Source organism: Pristiophorus japonicus, chromosome 18 (assembly GCF_044704955.1).
Source record: "Pristiophorus japonicus isolate sPriJap1 chromosome 18, sPriJap1.hap1, whole genome shotgun sequence".
NCBI classification, from domain to species: Eukaryota; Metazoa; Chordata; class Chondrichthyes; family Pristiophoridae; genus Pristiophorus; species Pristiophorus japonicus.
In genome coordinates, this window is record NC_091994.1 from 64,796,551 (window position 1) to 64,817,903 (window position 21,353).

General features: G+C 43.1%; 1 protein-coding gene across 3 annotated transcripts in view; it reads left to right on the forward strand.

Moving 5' to 3' along the window:
- zbtb40 (zinc finger and BTB domain containing 40) overlaps positions 1–21,353 on the forward strand; it is a 94,380-nt gene that overhangs the window by 67,269 nt on the left and 5,758 nt on the right. For 2 of the 3 annotated variants that reach the window (XM_070860108.1, XM_070860106.1), the window contains exons 14-17: positions 1,889–2,103; positions 7,307–7,469; positions 8,686–8,772; positions 16,310–16,524. In XM_070860108.1, coding sequence (XP_070716209.1) covers positions 1,889–2,103; positions 7,307–7,469; positions 8,686–8,772; positions 16,310–16,524 — 680 coding nt within the window. Of the gene's footprint in view, positions 1–1,888; positions 2,104–7,306; positions 7,470–8,016; positions 8,133–8,685; positions 8,773–16,309; positions 16,525–21,353 lie in introns of those variants that run through there. The other variant, XM_070860107.1, reaches the window with a different exon arrangement.

The window sequence follows — 21,353 nt, forward strand, 5'->3', positions numbered from 1 at the left end:
CACATGCAAAGTTTGTACCTGCTGAGGCTGTATGGAAACACAATCCGTGGAGAATTGGTTTTAGTTTCAAGGGGCACGCTAACAGTGTCTACCAAAAGTAAATAGTAAAATTTAATGAACAAAACTGTTAGAGAGTTTTGTTCTCATTTTGATTGTTTAATAAAAAAACTTTTGTCAACTATTTCAAAATATTTTCTTGAGGTTATGATGGTGGAACCGAGTCATTCAGGCTAGGAGGAAACAGGAAGAGTGTTTTTGATGAAATGTTAACTGAGATAAAGGGATGAATTTTAACCCCCGAAAACGGTGGATTGGGTGTGGTCGAGATGCTAAAATGTAAAAAATCTCAAACCTGACCCCAGGCCGCCTCCAACCAATGTTCCCCCTAAAGTGCGTGGCCACACATTGAACCCACGCAGGCCACTCACTAGCTCTTCCCGCTGGAAAAGATACCGTGCAGCAAATTTAAAGGGACCATGCATAAGTAACAGAGGCGGGACAGGAGTCAGGTTGGCAATTTAAATATTTTAATGAACCTGTCAACCTCAAATATAATCTATCTTCCAGGTTTAACCCTGGCTGGCTGGATTTCCCAGGCCTCGGGAGCCCCGGCAGCTGAAGAGAGATGAGGACAAGTTCAGGGAAACGTAAGTGCCTTTACAGCACTGCGTTTGGGCCAGGAGCAGCAAGAGTGCTTCCCCCTCCAACCCCCTAAGCTTACATTCTTCCTGGGATTGGACGCCCCACCTGGGGTTAGAGTTGGATCACCCCCCTGGGCTGGGGAGCAAACCCCCTCATGGGACCTGGGGTCAGACCCTCCCTATGCTCCCACCAGCAGCTGCACACTCTGTACCCCACACGGAGTGCTCCCGGCCCAACTGGAAGCCAAGCCTGTCAATCAGGCTGACTCTGGTGGGAATCCTGTCAAAGAAAAAAGACGCACATTGTGGTGTCAAAACTCCACAGAATGAAGGAAAACGCAGATTTCTGAATTTCCCATCGGAAGCGTCTGTGGCTCAGTCAATAGCACCCTTGCCTCTGAATCAGAAGGTTGTGGGTTCAAGTCCCACTCCAGAGTCGAGAGCACAAAAATCTAAGCTGACACTCCAGTGCCGTGCTGGGGGAGCTTTTGGATGAGACTTTAAACCGAGCCCCTGTCTGCTCTCTCAGGTGGACATAAAAGATTCCATGGCACTATTACAAAGAGCAAGGGAGTTATCTCCGGTGTCCTGGCCAATATTTATCCCTCAATCAACATCAATAAAAAAACAGATTATCTGGTCATTATCTCATTGCAGTTTGTGGGAGCTTGCTGTGCGCAATTTGGCTACCGCGTTTCCTACATTGCAACAGTGACTACACTTCAAAAATAGTTCATTGGCTGGAAAGTGCTTTGGGACATCCGGTGGTCCCATATAAATATAAATGCAAGTCTTTCTTACTATTGTTGGTGCGGAGTGTATTTCAGAGTCTATAAATCAACTGTTTGAAATTAATTGGTGTTTGATCTCTTTGAAGCTAGTTGAGTGAACAAAGTTTCATTGTTAATTGTATTTTGTGATTGTGTTGTCCAGTTTGGCTGGGAAACTATTTTCAAAGCACAGCATGTTTTATAAAGTAACAAGCTTCTCTGCTGGTATAATTGTAATTGGATGGAGATTGCAGGTTGACTTAAACTAAGAAAATACTACATTGGGACAGTATATTTTGGTACCAGTTTAGTAGTGTAGACTGAATTAACTGATGTAAATAGGAAGTATTTTCTGATCTATTTCCCACATTACAACAGTGACTGCATGCCAAAAGTACTTCATTGGCTGTAAAGCGCTTTGAAACGCCCGAAGGTCGTGAAAGGTGCTATATAAAGGCAAGTTTTTTTTCTATGCAGATGTTGAAGACCAGTATGACTGTCAGAAGTGCCGGATGAGTTTTCCAACTCTAGAGGAGCACAAGAAGCACATCCAGGAAGTGCATCCTCCCGAGTACAATCCCTGCAACATCTGTGGCAAGAACTTCAATGCACCGTCGTTTCTCGAAAGGCACATGGTCACTCATATTGGTGGCAAACCATATAACTGTGAAATTTGTGACAAGGCCTATCAGGTAGGAACTTTGGACACATTCTCAGAACCAAACATTGAAACATGTTCCAATTTTGAAGGTTTGCGTGTGTTCTGATCATTGATAGTAACGGTGGCAGGTCAGGACCATAAAAGGAGCAGTGAGTGGCAGCCCGGTAGCAGCGTGAAGGCATACTACTTCAGGGAGTATTGCGAGCTGGTGCAGGAGGGCGATAGCAGCGAAGGTCCAGGTCGGTGATTGGAGTGTGGGCAGGTACACCAGGAGTAGCGAGAGATTGTGGAGGGATGTGATCGGGGCCCAGGAGAGATGTGAGTTCGGGGCCCTGGGTCATCACAGATTAAAAAAATCCACGTGCAGGCATCTTTCACTCTTCAGGATGTAGTTCGGGACCTGGAATATTAGGTCCATCATTGAAACCCCTGTGAACTCATCCTTTTTTGGCGTGGAAGCAAGTCATCCTTATTTCGAGGGACTGCCTATGATGATGAAGGTTACTACAGATAAGAAATACCTGATTAAATCATGTCACATAAGATTGCTTTGTTTTAAGAAGCCCAGGAGTCAGGATACTATTTTACCCATGAAGCATTTGAGGTCTGGCTTGGCTCGGCTCACTCCAGCCACAGTGTGGATTGCTGCAACTGCTCCAAGATCTTTGTGTTCATTATGCTTCCAGGAATGTGCCCAGTGCATGCTGGGGCAAGTTGGAACATGGAGCATACGCAACATGGATTCATGAAAGGGAAATCATGTTTAACTAATTTACTGGAATTCTTTGAGGGTATAGCGAGCATGGTGGCTAGAGGTGTACCGATGGATGTGGTGTATTTGGATTTCCAAAAGGCATTCGATAAGGTGCCACACAAAAGGTTACTGCAGAAGATAAAGGTACGCAGAGTCAGAGGAAATGTATTAGCATGGATAGAGAATTGGCTGGCGAACAGAAAGCAGAGAGTTGGGATAAATGGGTCCTTTACGGGTTGGAAATCGGTGGTTAGTGGTGTGCCACAGGGATCAGTGCTGGGACAACAACTGTTTACAATATACATAGATGACCTGGAAGAGGGGACAGAGTGTAGTGTAACAAAATTTGCAGATGACACAAAGATTAGTGGGAAAGCGGGTTGTGTAGAGGACACAGAGAGGCTGCAAAGAGATTTGGATAGGTTAAGCGAATGGGCTAAGGTTTGGCAGATGGAATACAATGTCGGAAAATGTGAGGTCATCCACCTTGGGGGGAAAAAAAACAGTAAAAGGGAATATTATTTGAATGGGGAGAAATTACAACATGCTGCGGTGCAGAGGGACCTGGGGGTCCTTGTGCATGAATCCCAAAAAGTGAGTTTGCAGGTGCAGCAGGTAATCAGTAAGGCGAATGGAATGTTGGCCTTCATTGCGAGAGGGATGGAGTACAAAAGCAGGGAGGTCCTGCTGCAACTGTACAGGGTATTGGTGAGGCCGCACCTGGAGTACTGCGTGCAGTTTTGTTCACCTTACTTAAGGAAGGATATACTAGCTTTGGAGGGGGTACAGAGACGATTCACTGGGCTGATTCCGGAGATGAGGGGGTTACCTTGTGATGATAGATTGAGTAGGCTGGGTCTTTACTCGGAGTTCAGAAGGATCAGGGGTGATCTTATAGAAACATTTTAAATAATGAAAGGGATAGACAAGATCGAGGTAGAGAGGTTGTTTCCACTGGTCGGGGAGACTCGAACGAGGGGGCACAGCCTCAAAATACGGCGGAGCCAATTTAAAACCGAGTTGAGAAGGAATTTCTTCTCCCAGAGGGTTGTGAATCTGTGGAATTCTCTGCCCAAGGAAGCAGTTGAGGCTAGCTCATTAAATGTATTCAAATCACAGATAGATAGATTTTTAACCAATAAGGGAATTAAGGGTTATGGGGAGCGGGCGGGTAAGTGGAGCTGAGTCCACGGCCAGATCAGCCATGATCTTGTTGAATGCGGAGCAGGCTCGAGGGGGCTAGATGGCCTACTCCTGTTCCTAATTCTTTTGTTATGTTATGTTATGTTATGGAAACACCTTTTAAATCTTGAACCAAGGTAGGTCAAGGCAGACTCCCAGTCGCACATCTTGGATCAGGTTGACCTGGTAGATTGAAGCAGTTATTAATCCATTTTGGCATATTCAGCAGTTAGTTGCTTACACTCAGAAAGCTTGTACGCTGCCAACAGATGGCTGCATCAGAGTCGGGAGCTCTGAGTTTTTTCCGAGGTGGGATGCTCTTAGCCGTGACTGGTTGTAGGATCCTCCCTATGTGCGACAAATTCAGATCGCAAAACATCTTCCATAAGGCATTCTCTTGAACTCCAGCCAAGGGATAGTTAAAAAGACTGTTAATATTGAACACAGATGCAGTACTTTGCTGAATTTTCACTGTTGATGGCTCTGAGCCTCTGATCTCTGACCTGAGGATCCTTCCATTCAAAGACTGAAGCTGCAGAAATCATAATTTCCTTAATTACAAGAGGAGAGTGTGATGTTTCCACCTCAAAGTACCTCTCTGAGGAAACCCTTACAGACAAAAATCCAGGATAAAATGAATTGGCATTTAGAAAAGTATGTGTGACTAAATGAAAGTCAACAAGGATTTGTTAAATGCAAATCACGTTTGTAATTTCGAAGTTTGCAGCTGATACAAAACTCAGAAATGTAGTAAACAATGAGGAAGATAGTAACAGAGGAGGACATAGACAGACTGGTAAAATGGGCAGAGGTATGGCAGGTGAATTTTAACGCAGAGAAATGTGAAGTGATACATTTTGGTAGCAAGAATGAGGAGAGGGAATATCATCGAAATGTACAGCACAGAAGGAGGCCATTCGACCGGCGTGCTAATGGTGGCTCTTTAGCTGTGCTCAGTCCCACATCCTGCTTTTTGTCCGTAACTCAGAGTTCCTCGTCCTCCAGTCCCCGTCCAACCCCTTTACAATTATTGATGGTATCAGCTCCCACCACCTTTTCAGGCTGAGCGTTCCAGATCCCGACAACTCTTGAGTGAAAACATTTCTCCTCCTCGTCCCTCTGGGTCTTTGCCATGATCTCTAGTTATTGACCCACTCGCCAGAGGGAATAATTGTTCTTTAGCTACTCCATCAAATCTTCTCACCATCTTGAAAACCTCTAAGTCAACTCTTAACCTTCTCTGTTCCAAGGAGAACAGTCCTAACTTTTCCAACCTCTCCTCATAACTGAAGCCCCTCATCCCCGGTAACATCCGGGTTTAACTTCTCTGTACCCTTTCTAAGGCCTTTACATCTCTTCTGAAATGTGATGCCTGGAATTGTCCACAATACTCCTGCTGAGGCCTAACCAGTGATTTATAAAGTTCTATCATGATCTCTTTGCTTTTCTATTCAATGCCTCTATTTATAAACCCAAGTAAACTATATGCTTTTTAACCACCTTATCAACTCACCCTGCCACCTTTAAGGATGAGTGGATATGGGCACCAAGGTTTCTGCTCATCTACACTTTTCAAAATGGTGCCATTTATAGTATATGACCCAAATGGTACAATTTTAAAGATGGTGCAGGAACTGAGAGAGTACACACATTCTTTAAGGTGGCAGGTCAAGTTGAGAAGGCTATTAATGAAGCATATGGGATCCTTGGCTTTATTAATAAAGGGGTAGAATACAAAAGCAAGGAAATTGTGCTAAACATTTATAAATCCGTGTTTAGGCCTCAGCTGCAGTGTTGTGTCCAATTCTGGGCACCGCACTTTAGGAAGGATGTCAAGGCCTTGGGGCGGGTCCAGAAGAGATTTTCTAGAATGGTACCAGGGATAAACCAGACTGCAGAGAAGGTTAAGGGGAGATTTAATAGAGGTGTTCAAAATCACTAAGGGATTTGACAGGGTTAATAAGAAGAAACTGTTTCCAGTGGCAGAAGTGTTGGTAACCAGAGGACACAGATTTAAGATGATTGGCAAAAGAACCAGAGGAAGCATTTTTTTTTTTACGCAGTGAGTTATGATCGGGAACGCACTGACTGGAAGGGTGATGGAAGCCGATTCAATCGTAACATTCAGAAGGGAATTGGATTAAACACTTGAAGGGAAAACACTCTGCAGGGCTATGGGGAAAGAGCAGGGGAGATTAAATGGAAAGCTCTATCAAGGAGCCGACACAGGCACGATAGAAACATAGAAATCCACAGCGCAGGAGGCGGCTATTTCAGCCCATTGTGTACACGCCGGCCGACAGAGCCACATGGCCCTCGGTCAGCCGCCCTGAAGGTTACATATAAACCAATGAACGATAGGTCGAGTGGCCTCCTTCTGTGGGTTGAGAGGGTTGTCCTATGAGGAGAGATTGAGTAGATTGTGTCTATACTCTCGAGTTAAGAAGAATGAGAGGTTACCTCATTGAAACATAAGATTCTGAGGGGGATTGACAGGGTAGATACTGAGAGGTTGTTTTCCCCCCTGGGCTGGAGTGTCTAGAACCAGAGGTCACAGTCTCAGGATAAGGGGTCGGCCATTTAAGACAGGGATGAGGAGGAATTTCTTCACTCAGAGGCTTGGAATGCTTGGAATTTTCTACTTCAAAGGGCTGTGGATGCTCAGTCGTTCAGTATATTCAAGGCTGAGATAAATAGATTTTTGGACTCTAGGGGAATCAAGGGATATGGGTATTGGGCAGGAAAATGGAGTTGAGGTCGAAGATCAGCCACATTCTTATTGAATGGCGGAGCAGGCTCGAAGGGCTATATAGCCTACTGCTCCTAATTCTTATTTCTTATGTTGTGTACTGTATCATTCTATGTTTCTATGATTCTAGGTGGCTGAGCTGAGGTGAGTTTAATGTACAGCATGATTCAGAGTTAGAACATGGTTGTTGCACGATTGATTCTTTATCCAGTACTTGTGATAAGTGCGAGTTACCTGCAGTATTGCAGGTTCCACAATGCTGCAATTGCCAAGTCAGTGGCCAAGAAAGGAGCAAAGAAAATTCAGGAAGGAAGAATGGGATCTCTTCACTGGTCTCCTGGGCTGTAGTTTACATTCCTTCACGGTGTGGAATTAGATTACTTCCCAGTATAGATTTTAATCAAATTTCATTATGAACAAGATAAATATTTGAATAACTAACTAGGTAAGTGTAAAATTAAAGACTGGTCTGGAACCCTAGAATATTAAGCTGTGATAGGCCAGGCTGCCTTTTCTCATCCTGGTCCTTTTCCCTGATCTTTTATGCAGCAACTGTCTGGACTGTGGTATCATAATCGTACGCACCACCCCGATATCTTTGCTGCACAAAATCACCGCTCTCCAAAGTTTACCTCTCTGGTGTGCTCAGCATGTGAGAAGTCCTTTGGCAGCATAACCGCTCTGAATAAGCACATGAAGTCTGACCATTCAGGTAACTTCTTTTTTCTGGTTGTTGCAACGTTACTAAATCTCAGTGCATGGTCAGGTATTGGGCTACACAAAGGAGGAAAGCCCTACGTTTGATCCCTGGTCTGGTGTCAGTCAAGGCAGTGTTGATTTAGGAATGGGGGTTTGCAATCGCAGGTCTGAATACACTGGGTGAGGTGGCAGAAAAGTAATTCCTGCTCTTGGTTGAAGCAGTGTGTGCAATTGATGGCCAATAAGGATATGTTAGGGTGCAGCTGCAACAACTTCATGGTTGAATAACTTGTCATCACACACTGTAGACTTGAGCAGAATAGCATTTGGGTCAGTTACTGGGGGCTGCTGGAGCCCAGGGGAGGAAGTACAAAGTGAGGGGGAACTTGGAGGGGAAGCAACCTCCTTTATCTTGATCTTCTTGGACTTTAGTATCAATCAAAGTATGACTTTGCAGTTTGAATCCGGATTTTTTTCCAGTGTAGATTTTAATATAATTATACCATAAGTGATACTCTCGACTGTAAAGCGCAATACATTCAATTTATTTTCCGTTGTAGCTTCTTCCCTGCTCTTCACCCCTATTTATCACCCTGCTTCTGCAGCAACTGCAGGGAGTGAAGTAAACTCTTCCAGGGCAACGATTAACGGCAGTCTGCAAACTGCTTGACGAGAGGCAAGTTGTGTGAGCTGGAATACGAATTACCTTTCATTATTTTGTAAATATTACAAATGTACTTGCAGCATAAATGTAGGTGTAATTGTTCGGAACACCACGTGCTATTTTCAAAATGTCAGTGATTTGAATCCTAGCCCTATTCTGGCCCCGTGGTGAAGCCTACTGAAGGTATCTCACTGTCATTTGTCCAACATGTCCTGACTGACTGACAATATTGGAAGAGTGCAAATTCCGCCCAGATCAGTTGTTACCCTGCACACAATTCTCTTGTTTAAAAAGTGGTAAACATTGGGCCGTGGTTTCCCACTCCTGCTCTCGCCAACCCGTGATTTTCCCATCATTAAAGGCAGTGGGCGGAAAGTCGCAGACTAGTGATGGCAGAAGTGGAAAACCCCGCCCATTAACTCTTAAACTACCAATTAATATTAAACTGCGTTCAGTATAGAATGCATCAATGGTAGAAACATGAACTATAATATCAGTCATTAACATTTAATTCGAACACCACCAGCCTTTTCTGTTGACGAACTATTACATGTTATTCTTTCAGATATCAAGATGTTGGAGTGTGAGAACTGTAAAGACACCTTTGCCACACAAGCATTGTTGCACATACACATGAAGTCCAAACACTCAGGTATGTGAAGCTGTAACCTGGGTAGAGTTAACCCATTTGGATCTTCCATAAAGGGGCAAGTGTGCTGATGTTAGATTTTTGGATCTTTGAACGTGTTTGTATTGCTGGTCATGCTATTTATTGCAGTGCGACATTGTGATATTTTAGCCTGATGTTTTATGTCTCGTGTAAAATTAAGCTGTTGCATGCACTTCATTACAGTTTCTGATTACTGTAAAATCTGCTTGGTAATTCACAACGCTGTACCGATTTGAATTGTTTTGCTCCAGATTGCAAATGTTACAATCTTCAGTCAGTACATGTGGGTCTCCTGTGGCGGTGCACGTGGATAGGAAAGTAGTGTGCTCCTCACCCAGTTTGATGGGTAAACTGTGCCCCTTGCTTTACCAGAATCGCTAAGCAAATAAATCTCTGAATGTTTGGTAGTTACATAAGTAAGCAAATGTGTATCACATGTGCATCACAAGAAACATACACAACAGATGACATGAAATAGAATATGCATACATGCATTATATATAAAAATTGGAATTATAATACAACCCTCCGAGATCTCTGCGTGCCTCTAATTCTGCCCTCTTGCACATCCCTGATTTTCATCGCTCCCCTGGCAGCCGTGCCTTCAGCCGCCTAGGTCCTAAGCTCTGGAATTCATTCTCTAAATCTCTCCACATCTCTAACTCTCTCTCTCCTTTGAGATGCTTATTACTTAAAACCTACCTCTTTTACCAAGTTTTTGGTTACCTGTCCTAATATCTTTATATGTGGCTTGAAGTCAAATTTTGTTAACGCTTCTGTGAAGTGCCTTGGGATTTTTTTTACTACGTTAAAGATGCTATATAAATGCAAGTAGTTGTTGTAGAGTTGTATAAATATGTACATTTATGATTTTTTGAGCATGTATATATTTACAATGTACATTAATATAGACACATGGGGTTGATTTGGAGCCCACAAGTTATCCAAGATGCTGTAAGCTGGGCTGATATGCCAGGCCCCAGGTGAGATCTACCTAGTACGGAACCAGTGATTGGGGAGAGTGGAGAAAAAGCATGGTAAAAATAACTTGGGTTAGTGTGGGTGCAGTGAATCAGAGAGGAGGCTCTAAGCTGCATCTTATTGTAAAAAAAATACCCTGGGTTGTGTGGGAGCAACACGTTGGGCTGGCAGGTGCAGTGCAAGGCTGAAGTTACGACTGGAACTCTGGTTGAGGTCTGGTGTGTGGTGCTGAAGGTTGGACTAAGGGTGAATAGTAGGAAGCCTGCATACAGAACAAGGTACGTGTGGAAATTTTAATAATAATATAGGAACCAAATCAAAATAAGACAAAAATAAATTGCAAGATGTCTGGTGGGATGGTGCCAAGCACTGCTTCCAGGGGCGGCATGATTGGTCTGTGGAATCACATCAGATCACCAGAAGAATAAGCATCTAAGTAAAGGCATACGACACAGTTCACATGGGCCAATTCGGTCACAAAATAGGAATACTAGCTTGTTTTTTTATATAGATTCTTCATTTTCTTTCTCCAAACATAACCGTAGAATAAACACAAATTTCCAGTGAGGAGAGTAGCAGATATTTTGAGTGCCAAAGCTGGTACCAAGATAATGAGATGTTCGACACCCTGTAAAAAGCACACTCCCAGCATCCATTATTGTCACGCTGCCAAGTTCAACCTCCCTGTTGTAGCCTCCCATGTTAATGGCATTGTCATGGTGAAGCTTATTTGATCATCCTTCTTCTTTGAAAGGAACACAATATTTCCAGGATAAAGGTACTCCCTGAGGACAGGAGTATCCTGCTTTTGAAAGCTATTCTGCGTGTCTGTTTTTCCTCTTGTCAGGGCATGGTTACATGCAGTAACTGCTTGAATCTTAGAAAAGCCATCTCACAATGTGAAAACATATCCTAAAGCAGCAAATTGCTTCTCGAGAGAAATTCCAGGAACTTCACATTGAGTCTGTTGACTTGACTGCTATCCTTTGTTAGCTCTGCTAGAACATCTATCTGCCTTAGTTCCGGGGCTCGCACTGACTCACTACAAAGTGGAGGTCATCCAAGGTTCAGAATTAGTTCTTGAGCAACTCTGACATTGATACGGAGTTGGTAACTTGGAAAACCTTGAGGAACAGAAAAAGGCTGTTACAGCCAACAAATTCATTCCTTATTCAGGCATCAACCTCATGTACCCACCTTTTCACCAGATACTTCAAAGAAGATTCTGATCTTCTGGCTTTGCAACACTTGATGCTAACATTTAGTGAGTTGTACAGCCTTGTGTGTGACATGTCACGCAGGCTTCAAACAGAGTATGGCACCAAGGCCTCAGCTTTGGATGTCATGCTGACTACTTTTCAAAGAAACTATTCATCTTTGGAGCGGTTCTGTAATCGTTTTGGTTTATGAGGCAGCAGAGATGCTATCGATATTTAGTACCAGTGGCTTTCACTTTAGCCAGTATGAACTGCCTAAAACTTTGAGGGAGCAGCATAACTTGAATTCCTCTTTTGAGCAGTCAACAGTTCTTCCTTAAGGTTTCTTACCTCAACTTCAGTACTATTAACTTTCAGGTGGCATCGAAACCTTTACTTGGCACATGATAAGCACGTAAGTGCAAACAGCTTCTTAATAGAAAGTGCAAGCTAGCTGTGTGGCTGTCAGTGCATTCATCAGGAACATTGACATTGCAATTACTTCCAGTGATTTTTCCCCTCCTCACTCTCCATTCCGTGAACCTAAGAACAGGAGGACTCTCAGTGTGTGTGAGCCAGCTCTACATATGTTTGGACACACGACGACACCAGGAAGCTTAGGATTAGAAAAAGGACCTTTGATCACCAAGCCTGTACTTTCTACAGATGACCTAAATCTACCCGTCATAAAGTCTACCGCACCTCTTTAATCTTCTGAAACAAAATTCCAAATAAGCACTGCTCATTAAAGTTAATGAGCAGAAATCCACAATATCTGCCAATCATTCCACTTGCGCTGGCCAACATTCCCTGTTACCAATGCACAGGAATCTCTCCCAACTCCATTCCCAGACAGACATTTATTTAGCGCTCTATTTTTAAAGGAGCTGATTATGTCAGCATCAACTGCTTTTGCTTGGAGTCTTTTACATATCTATAATATGTGGGGGTGGTTTCCTGAAACGTTTTGACCCACTTGTTAATTTTAAACCTTTCCTCGAGTTCAGTGCTGAAAGTAAAGTCAAATAGCATCTACATCATCTGTGTTCCTTAGCATTTTGAGATACAGATTATGTCGCCTCATTAATTTTTTTTTCCAATGAAAATAAGTTCAGCTCTGTGAGTCTCTACTCAGTAATTGGAACCCTATCTTCTTGAATCCTTGCTGCTTTCTAATTGAACTCTATCTAAAACAAATTTGATTAAAACTGATTAGGAGGGAGGATAGAGAGAGCAGGATTTAAGGGCAGTGTCTTAGTGGTCCAGTGTCCCTTAGGGTCCTGTTCTGGGACCACTTCTGGGCTCACTGTGCACAACAATAATTTGGATATAGGGCTAGAGAGAGTGGTGTTCAAATTTGCAGATGATACAAAAATAGGAGGTGTATTAAATGATTGAGAACCAAATGAAGCTGCAAAGGGATATTGATAAAGAAGGTTTTGCACTGGGCAAAAGAAAGACTTGCATTTCTATAGCACCTTTCACAACCTCAGGATGTCCCAAAGCGTTTACAGCCAATGAAATATTTTTGAAGTATAGTCACTGTTGTAATGTAGGAAATGTAATAATTATACTTTGGGGGGGGGAAACTGATGAAGGCAAAGAGAAGGCAATAGAGCAGGGTAGCGATGGGGGGAATTATAACCAGAGCGTGACAGGAAGGGACAGAATGTATAAACATAAGAGTGCATCAGAAATTGGGGTCAAAGCAGGGAAAAATGGTTAAAAAAAACAAAATTAAAATCTCTATCTGAATACATGCAGTATTCGTAACAAAATAGATGAGTTGACGGCACAAATAGATATAAATGGATATGATAGCTATTACAGAGACGTGATTGCAAGGTGACCAAGGCTGGGAACTAAATATTCAGGGATATTTGTAAAAAAGGAACGGCAATAATCATGGGCAATTTTAATCTTTATATTGATTGGACAAATCAAATTGGCCAAGGTAGCCTTGAGCAAGAGTTCATAGAGTGTATCCGGGACAGTTTCCTTGAACGGTACGTTGCGGAACCAACCAGGGAGCAGGCTGTCTTAGATCTGGTACTGTGTAATGAGACAGGATTAATAAATGATCATCTAGTAAAGGATTCTCATCGTATGGTTGAATTTCAAATTCAGTTGGAGGGTGAGAAAGTTGAATCTCAAACCAGAGTCCGAAGCTTAAATAAAGGAGACTACAAAAATATGAAAGCAGAGTTGGCCAAAATGGACTGGGAAAATAGATTAAAGTGTAAGACGGTTGATGAGCAGTGGTAGACATTTAAAGAGATATTTCATAACTCTCAACAAAAATATATTCCAATGAGAAGGAATATATCGTTCGTGGCTAACTAAGGAAATAAAAGATGATATCCCAAAAGGATTGGGAAACTTTTAAAAACTAGCAAGGAATGACTAAAAAAAATAATAGAGGGAAGATAGATTATGAAAGTAAACTAGCAAGAAATATAAAAACAGATAGTAAGAGTTTCTACAGGTATATAAAGAAGAGAGTGGCTAAAGTAAATGTTGGTTCCTTAGAGGATGAGACCAGGGAATTAATGATGGAACACGGGGAAATGGCAGAGACTTTGAACAAATATTTTGTATCGGTCTTCACGGTAGAAGATACTAAAAACATCCTGATAATGGATAATCAAGGGGCAAATGAGAGGGAGGATCTTAAAACAATCACTAAAGAAAAAGTACACGGTAAAATAATGGGACTTTTTGGCCTAAATTTTAAAAATCCAAGTTTCCCCAATCTTTGTGCGCCAGCGTAACTCAGTTAGTTACAATTTTTTTAGGTTAGTATTTTTTCGCGTCATAGTGGGTGTAACCTGATGTCTGCGCCAGTTTTTCACAATTATGTAAGTTTGGCCAATTTAAATTTCTCCAGGTCAGCGAATGTGAGCACTCCCGAAAAACCTTAAGAGAAACCAATGCACATTTTAAAAATCGGCACAGAAAGACGCCATTGATTTTATGCAAAGTTTTGGAGGGAGTCAAGAACACACAAATATCCAGAATCAAACTTAAATCTTTAAAACTTAAAATGCAGGAAATGGAAGTTTAATGGAATTCTTTGAGTTTTCATTTTTTAAAACTGACACGCCACCACCGAACGTCTCCAAACCAGGCTCAAGGGTCGGAGAGCCTACCGGCAGAATCGGTCCCTCGCCCGGACTCGGGCTCGGGGCACAGCTTCAAAAGAATCCTCCGGGGCGGGGAGCTGTGGAAAGCGAACGGAAGGCATGAGAAGCCTACACTATGTATCAAATGAAAGTGAGGGGGCGGTGGGGGGAGAGTATTATGAGATAAAAATTTGACACCCAGCCGCATAAGTAGAAATTAGCGCAGGTGACCATAAGCTTGGTCAAAGAGGTAGATTTTAACATAGAAACATAGAAACATAGAAAATAGGTGCAGGAGCAGGCCATTCAGCCCTTCTAGCCTGCACCGCCATTCAATGAGTTCATGGCTGAACATGAAACTTCAGTACCCCCTTCCTGCTTTCTCGTCATAACCCTTGATCCCCCGAGTAGTAAGGACTTCATCTAACTCCCTTTTGAATATATTTAGTGAATTGGCCTCAACTACTTTCTGTGGTAGAGAATTCCACAGGTTCACCACTCTCTGGGTGAAGATGTTTCTCCTCATCTCGGTCCTAAATGGCTTACCCCTTATCCTCAGACTGTGACCCCTGGTTCTGGACTTCCCCAACATTGGGAACATTCTTTCTGCATCTAACCTGTCTAAACCCGTCAGAATTTTAAACGTTTCTATGAGGTCCCCTCTCATTCTTCTGAACTCCAGTGAATACAAGCCCAATTGATCCAATCTTTCTTGATAGGTCAGTCCCGCCATCCCGGGAATCAGTCTGGTGAACCTTCGCTGCACTCCCTCAATAGCAAGAATGTCCTTCCTCAAGTTAGGAGACCAAAACTGTACACAATACTCCAGGTGTGGCCTCACCAAGGCCCTGTACAACTGTAGCAACACCTCCCTGCCCCTGTATTCAAATCCCCTCGCTATGAAGGCCAACATGCCATTTGCTTTCTTAACCGCCTGCTGTACCTGCATGCCAACCTTCAATGACTGATGTACCATGACACCCAGGTCTCGTTGCACCTTCCCTTTTCCTAATCTGTCACCATTCAGATAATAGTCTGTCTCTCTGTTTTTACCACCAAAGTGGATAACCTCACATTTATCCACATTATACTTCATCTGCCATGCATTTGCCCACTCACCTAACCTATCCAAGTCACTCTGCAGCCTAATAGCATCCTCCTCGCAGCTCACACTGCCACCCAACTTAGTATCATCCGCAAATTTGGAGATACTGCATTTAATCCCCTCGTCTAAATCATTAATGTACAATGTAAACAGCTGGGGCCCCAGCACAGAACCTTGCGGCACTCCACTAGTCACTGCCTGCCATTCTGAAAAGTACCCGTTTACTCCTACTCTTTGCTTCCTGTCTGACAACCAGTTCTCAATCCACGTCAGCACACTACCCCCAATCCCATGTGCTTTAACTTTGCACATTAATCTCTTGTGTGGGACCTTGTCGAAAGCCTTCTGAAAGTCCAAATATACCACATCAACTGGTTCTCCTTTGTCCACTTTACTGGAAACATCCTCAAAAAATTCCAGAAGATTTGTCAAGCATGATTTCCCTTTCACAAATCCATGCTGACTTGGACCTATCATGTCACCATTTTCCAGATGCACTGCTATGACATCCTTAATAATTGATTCCATCATTTTACCCACTACTGAGGTCAGGCTGACCGGTCTATAATTCCCTGTTTTCTCTCTCCCTCCTTTTTTAAGGAGCGTCTTGAAGGAGGAAAGAGAGGTGGAGAGGTTTAGGCAGGGAGTTCCAGAGTTTTGGGCCTAGACAACAAAAGGCATGGCCACCGATGGTTGAGCGATTGTAATCAGGGATGCTCAAGAGCGCATAATTAGAGGAGTGCTGACATCTTCGGGGGGGGGGGGTTGTGGGAGTTGTGGGGCTGGAATGTGGCTGAATAATCTACAATTCTAACCTGAGTGTGTCCTCGTCAGGTCTTTATCTGATGGAATTAATAAAGCTGTTGTTTGGACTATAAAACGTGTGGTGCAAATGTGGTTTAATGTCATTAGAATGGCACATACTGTTGAACTAGTTACATCATAAGTTCACTAACTCTGTTTTACAGTGGCTGTTATATTTCACCTTCACTGTACTACAGATGTGTTTCCTTGCAGGGAAACATTTAACAAGTAGACAGAATTTAATTTGCTGCGTATTGACTTGTGCTCAGTGTTTCAACAGACTTGCAGTAAATGTGGAATTTTCTTATTAGGAATCCATCCATTTAAATGTTCGTTATGCACGTCGACGTTCAGATTTCCAGGAGTTTTGCATCATCATTTGAGCACAGAACATTTAACTCAGCAAACCACCTTTTTGTGTGGGGATTGTGGACAACCATACAACTCCCAGGAGGACTTGGAAGAACATCAGAGGAACAAGCATGCTGGAATACTGTTCACAGATGTTCAGGAAGCGGCCCAAATGGTAAATGTTCAGGCAGGTATTGGGGCTGGCAAAAATGTTCTATTGGGTGTTGCAATATTAATTGTTTAATTGGTCTATTTTCCTCTCTAATGTATGTGGACAACTGCCTTTTTACACACTGCTATATTCCTCAATGTTTCTTTTGGCTACTGTATTTTAACCTTTTACCTGTCTTCCATAATGTACTAAATTCCTCTGCCTACCAGGTCCCTTCAATATTTTTAAATCTTTCTACCTACCCCTAATACTTATATTTAAATCCCCAGTTAACCAAGTTAACTTGCATTGTCCTTTAATTACTTTTGATTTGCTAGAATGAATTTTGAATGTCTTAACAGTTCCTTAAATACTCCCTACTTTTCTGCTGTACATATCCCAACTAATATGTTCTAATGAACTTTTTAACCCATCTCCTTGACATCAGCTCTGTTAAAGTCTCTTTCATTTATACCAGTCTAGTTTTTGCATTTCCTTGAAATCTATTGATATAATGATCACTGGATCCTGAATGATCCACTGCTTCTACATTAAGGGCATTAGCCGGGTCATTACCAAAGATGAAATCCAGAAATGGCCTCAGACCATGATGGCTGTTTGATAAATTTGACTGATGGCCTACTCCTGCTCCATCTCAGGGAGCATGCATTCATAGAATCCCACGGCGCAGAAGGAGGCCATTCGGCCCATCGTGCCTGTGCCGGCTCTTTGAAAGAGCGATCCAATTAGTCCCACTCCCTCGCTCTTTCACCATAGACCTGCAAACTTTTCCTTTTCAACTATATATTCAATTCCCTTTTGAAAGTTACGATGAAATCTTTCAGGCAGTGCATTCCAGATCGTAACTCGCTGCGTAAAACAAATTCTCCTCGTTTCCCTTGGATTTTTTGCCAATTACCTTAAACCTGTGTCCTCTGGTTACTGACTCATCTGCCAGTGAAAAAAGTTTCTCCCTATCTACTCATAACCCCATATAATTTTAAGCACCTCTGTTAAATCTTCCCTAACCTCCTCTAAGGAGAACAATCCCAGCTTCTCTAATCCTTCCACATAGAATCATAGAATAGAACAGTACAGCACAGAAGGAGGCCATTCGGCCCATGCAGTCTGCGCTGGCTCTTTCGAAGAGCACTCCAGTTAGTCCCACTCCCCTGCTCTTTCCCCATATTCCTGCAATTTTTTCTCCAGTATTTATCCAATTCCGTTTTGAAGGCTCCTATTGAATCTGTACCCACCATCTATCAGGCAGTGCATTCCAAATCCCAACATAATTGAAGTTATGGGAAGAGTCATTTCCCCTCAATGTTTCATCTTATTTCCCCATGATTAACATTCTTTTTACAAGCTTTCCTTGTCAGAAGTACTATGTAGTACTCTCGTTCCTTTAATAACCCTAACCTCAGTTCACGCTATTCTCAGTGCTTCAGCCAAGCAATATCATTTATTTGAAGCAGTGCCATCTCTCATGCATATTCCCTTTCCAAAAGCTGCCTAGTTGTACTGCCCCTTCTATAAACTCGGTAATCTAGCATTTTAATCAGTCCGTTTCCTGCTTTGACCAGGTCTTGTGCCATTCAAATTACTTTGTACTTTTCCTCCAATACCTGTTTCCAATTCTGCAAACTTGTTTCATACGTTCCTGGTCATCAACTGATGTTCTACTCAGCAGAGGTTCTGCTCAACAGCACAAGACTGTGGTTAAGATGGTGGCTTGTAGCTGCATCTAACACCACCTCTGTAACTAGCGGGCTATGGCTGCAAAACAGGGAGCATTCTTGGGTGCAGAGGAGACTACTGCTAAGGAACCTCAATAATCCGCCACACCGCGTATTAAATACGATAGTCAACCAAACACTTTGTGCTCATCCCGCCAGGCTCCACTGATTCCCAAGTTCCTTTTGTGGTCGCCTTTTCTTTCCTCCCTCCTACTTCATACCTCGGCACACACAGGCGGTGCAAGCATTCATCAGTGGTAACTGCCTCTGGCAGTGAGGCATGAGTCAAGGCCCCCATTGCGTACAGTGCTCAGTATATTGAAGGGCAGACTATCAAGGGAGAAATATTATTCTCTGTGGAGGGAAGGAACACATCCCTAGAATACGCTGAAGAACTTGTTTTCTTTCATTGCCAACAGGTTTTATGGAATGTTTTATATTCAAAGCAGGTTATCATTTATAAATCTAAACTATGTACAGTGCCAGTCTGTTATTTAATGAAAGTGCTATTACACCAATTATTCAAAGCCGATTTCATTGGAATCCTGCAGTGCATAGATATGTAACATTATGCATGCCATCATGCTGCTTGTATTTAAGACTCTTGAATGGGATTTATTTTGGAATCAGGCAAAATGCTAATATACAAAGCAGGAGGAGGACTGGAATCTTCACAAATTGGTCTCCTACTAAATCATAGACCCACCTCTGTCATTGGCTGTAATGGAGGCAACACGAACAATTTCTGCTGACTTTAAATGTATTTTTTCTTCTTGGGAGTTGAGTTTGAGTAGGAAGGAAAACTGGGCGACACACACTGTCCTGTCACTTGTGGAGCGAAGGGCATTTCTCAGGCCGGGTGCAAGGCAATTAGCAGATAACATGGTACGGATCACAGCCTCGTTCACACGCACCAGAGCAAGGATGGTGTGGGAGTTTGTAATCGTAGCATCTTAGAAACTTACAGCCAGCAGGAGGCCATTCGGCCCGGCGTGCCAGTGCTGGCTCTGTGAGAGAGCAGTCGTGCTCAGTCCCACATCCCGCTTCCTGTCCGTAACCCTGAGAGTTCCTCATCCTCCAGTCCCCGACCAACTCCCCTTTACAATTATTGATGGAGTCAGCTCCCACCACCACCTCCGAGCGTCCCAGATCCTGATAACTCTGAGTGAAAACATTTCTCCTCATCATCCCTCGAGATCTTTTGCCAATTATTTTATATCTTTGACCTCTGGTTATTGAGCCACTCGCCAGAGGGAATAATATTTCTCTATCAAACCTCTCATCATCTTGAAATCCTCTATTAGATCAACTCTTAACCTTTTCTGTTCCAAGGAGAACAGTCCTAACTTTTCCAACCTCTCCTCATAACTGAACTTCCCACATAGAAACGTAGAAACAGAAATTTACAGCGCAGAAGGGGGCCATTCTGGCCCATCGTGTCCGCGCCGACCGACAAAGGGCCGCACAGCCCTCGGTCAACAGCCCTGAAGGTTACATATAAATCTATGAACAATGACGGAAAGGCAAAGAGCACCCAGCCCAACAAGTCCGCCTCACATAACTGCGACACCCCGGATACTGAAACATTCGACACTCCACCCCAACTGGACCCATGTGATCTCCTGGGAGAGGCAAAAACCAGATAAAAACCCAGGCCAATTTAAGAGAAAAAATCTGGGAAAATTCCTCTCCGACCCATCCAGGCGATCGAAACTAGTCCAGGAGATCATCCTGGCCGTATTCTATTCCCTGCAGTACTTACCATTATATCTGCTCCGTCCAACAAAAGGTCATCCAGTCTAATCCCAATTACCAGCTCTAGGTCCGTAACCCTGCAGGTTACTGCACTTTAAGTGCCCATCCAACCATCTTTTAAAGCGGTGAGGGTTTCTGCATCCACCACTCTTCCAGGCAACGAGTTCCAGATCCCCACAACCCTCTGTAAAGAAGCCCCCCCTCAAATCCCCTCTAAACCTCCCACCAACCACCTTAAAACTATGCCCCCTTGTAATAGACCCCTCCACCAATGGAAATAGATCCTTACTATCCACTATGACCAGGCCCCTCTATTTTGTACACCTCAATGAGGTCTCCTCTCAACCACCTCTGTTCCAATGAGAACAAACCCAGCCTATCCAATCTGTCCTCATAACTAAGATTCTCCATTAGAGACAGCATCCTAGTAAATCTCCTCTGCACCCTCTCTAGTGCAATCACGTCCTTCCTATAATACGGCGAAACTGCACGCAATACTCCAGCTGTGGCCGAACCAAAGTATTATACAATTTAAGCATAACCACCCTGCTCTTATATTCTAAGCCTCGGCCAATAAAGGCAAGCATTCCGTATGCCTTCTTAACCGCCTTATCCACCTGGCCTGCAACTTTCAGGGATCTATGGACAAGCACTCCAAGGTCCCTTTGTTCATCTATACTATTAAGTGGCCTACCACTTAATGTGTATACCCTTTCCTTATTAGCCCTCCCCAAAGTGCATCACCTCACACTTCTCTGAATTAAATTCCATTTGCCACTGCTCTGCCCACCTGACCAGTAGATTGATATCCTCCTGCAGCCCATGACTTACCTCTTCATTATCAACCACACAGCCAATTTTAGTGTCGTCTGTAAACTTCTTAATCATACTCCCTATATTCAAATCTAAATCGTTGATATATACCACAAAAAGCAAGGGTCCCAGTAGTGAGCCCTGCGGAAATCCACTGGAAACATCCTTCCAGTCACAAAAACATCCATCAACCATTACCCTTTGCTTCCTTCCTCCAAGCCAATTTTGTGGTAACATCCTGGTAAACCCCCTCTGTGCCCTTTCTAAAGCCTTTACATCTTTCTTGGTGTGGTGCCCAGAATTGTCCACAATACTCCAGCTGAGGCCTAACCAGTAATTTATAAAGTTCGAGTTTGATCTCTTTGCTTTTCTATTCTATTCCTCTATTTATAAACCCAATTAACCCAAATGCTTTTTTAACCACCTTATCAACTTGCCCCGCTACTTTTAAGGGTTTGTGTATATGGACACCAAGGTTTCTCTGCTCATCTACATTTATCATGCCATTTATAGGAGACTGTCTTTCCAAATTAATCCTCCTAAAATATA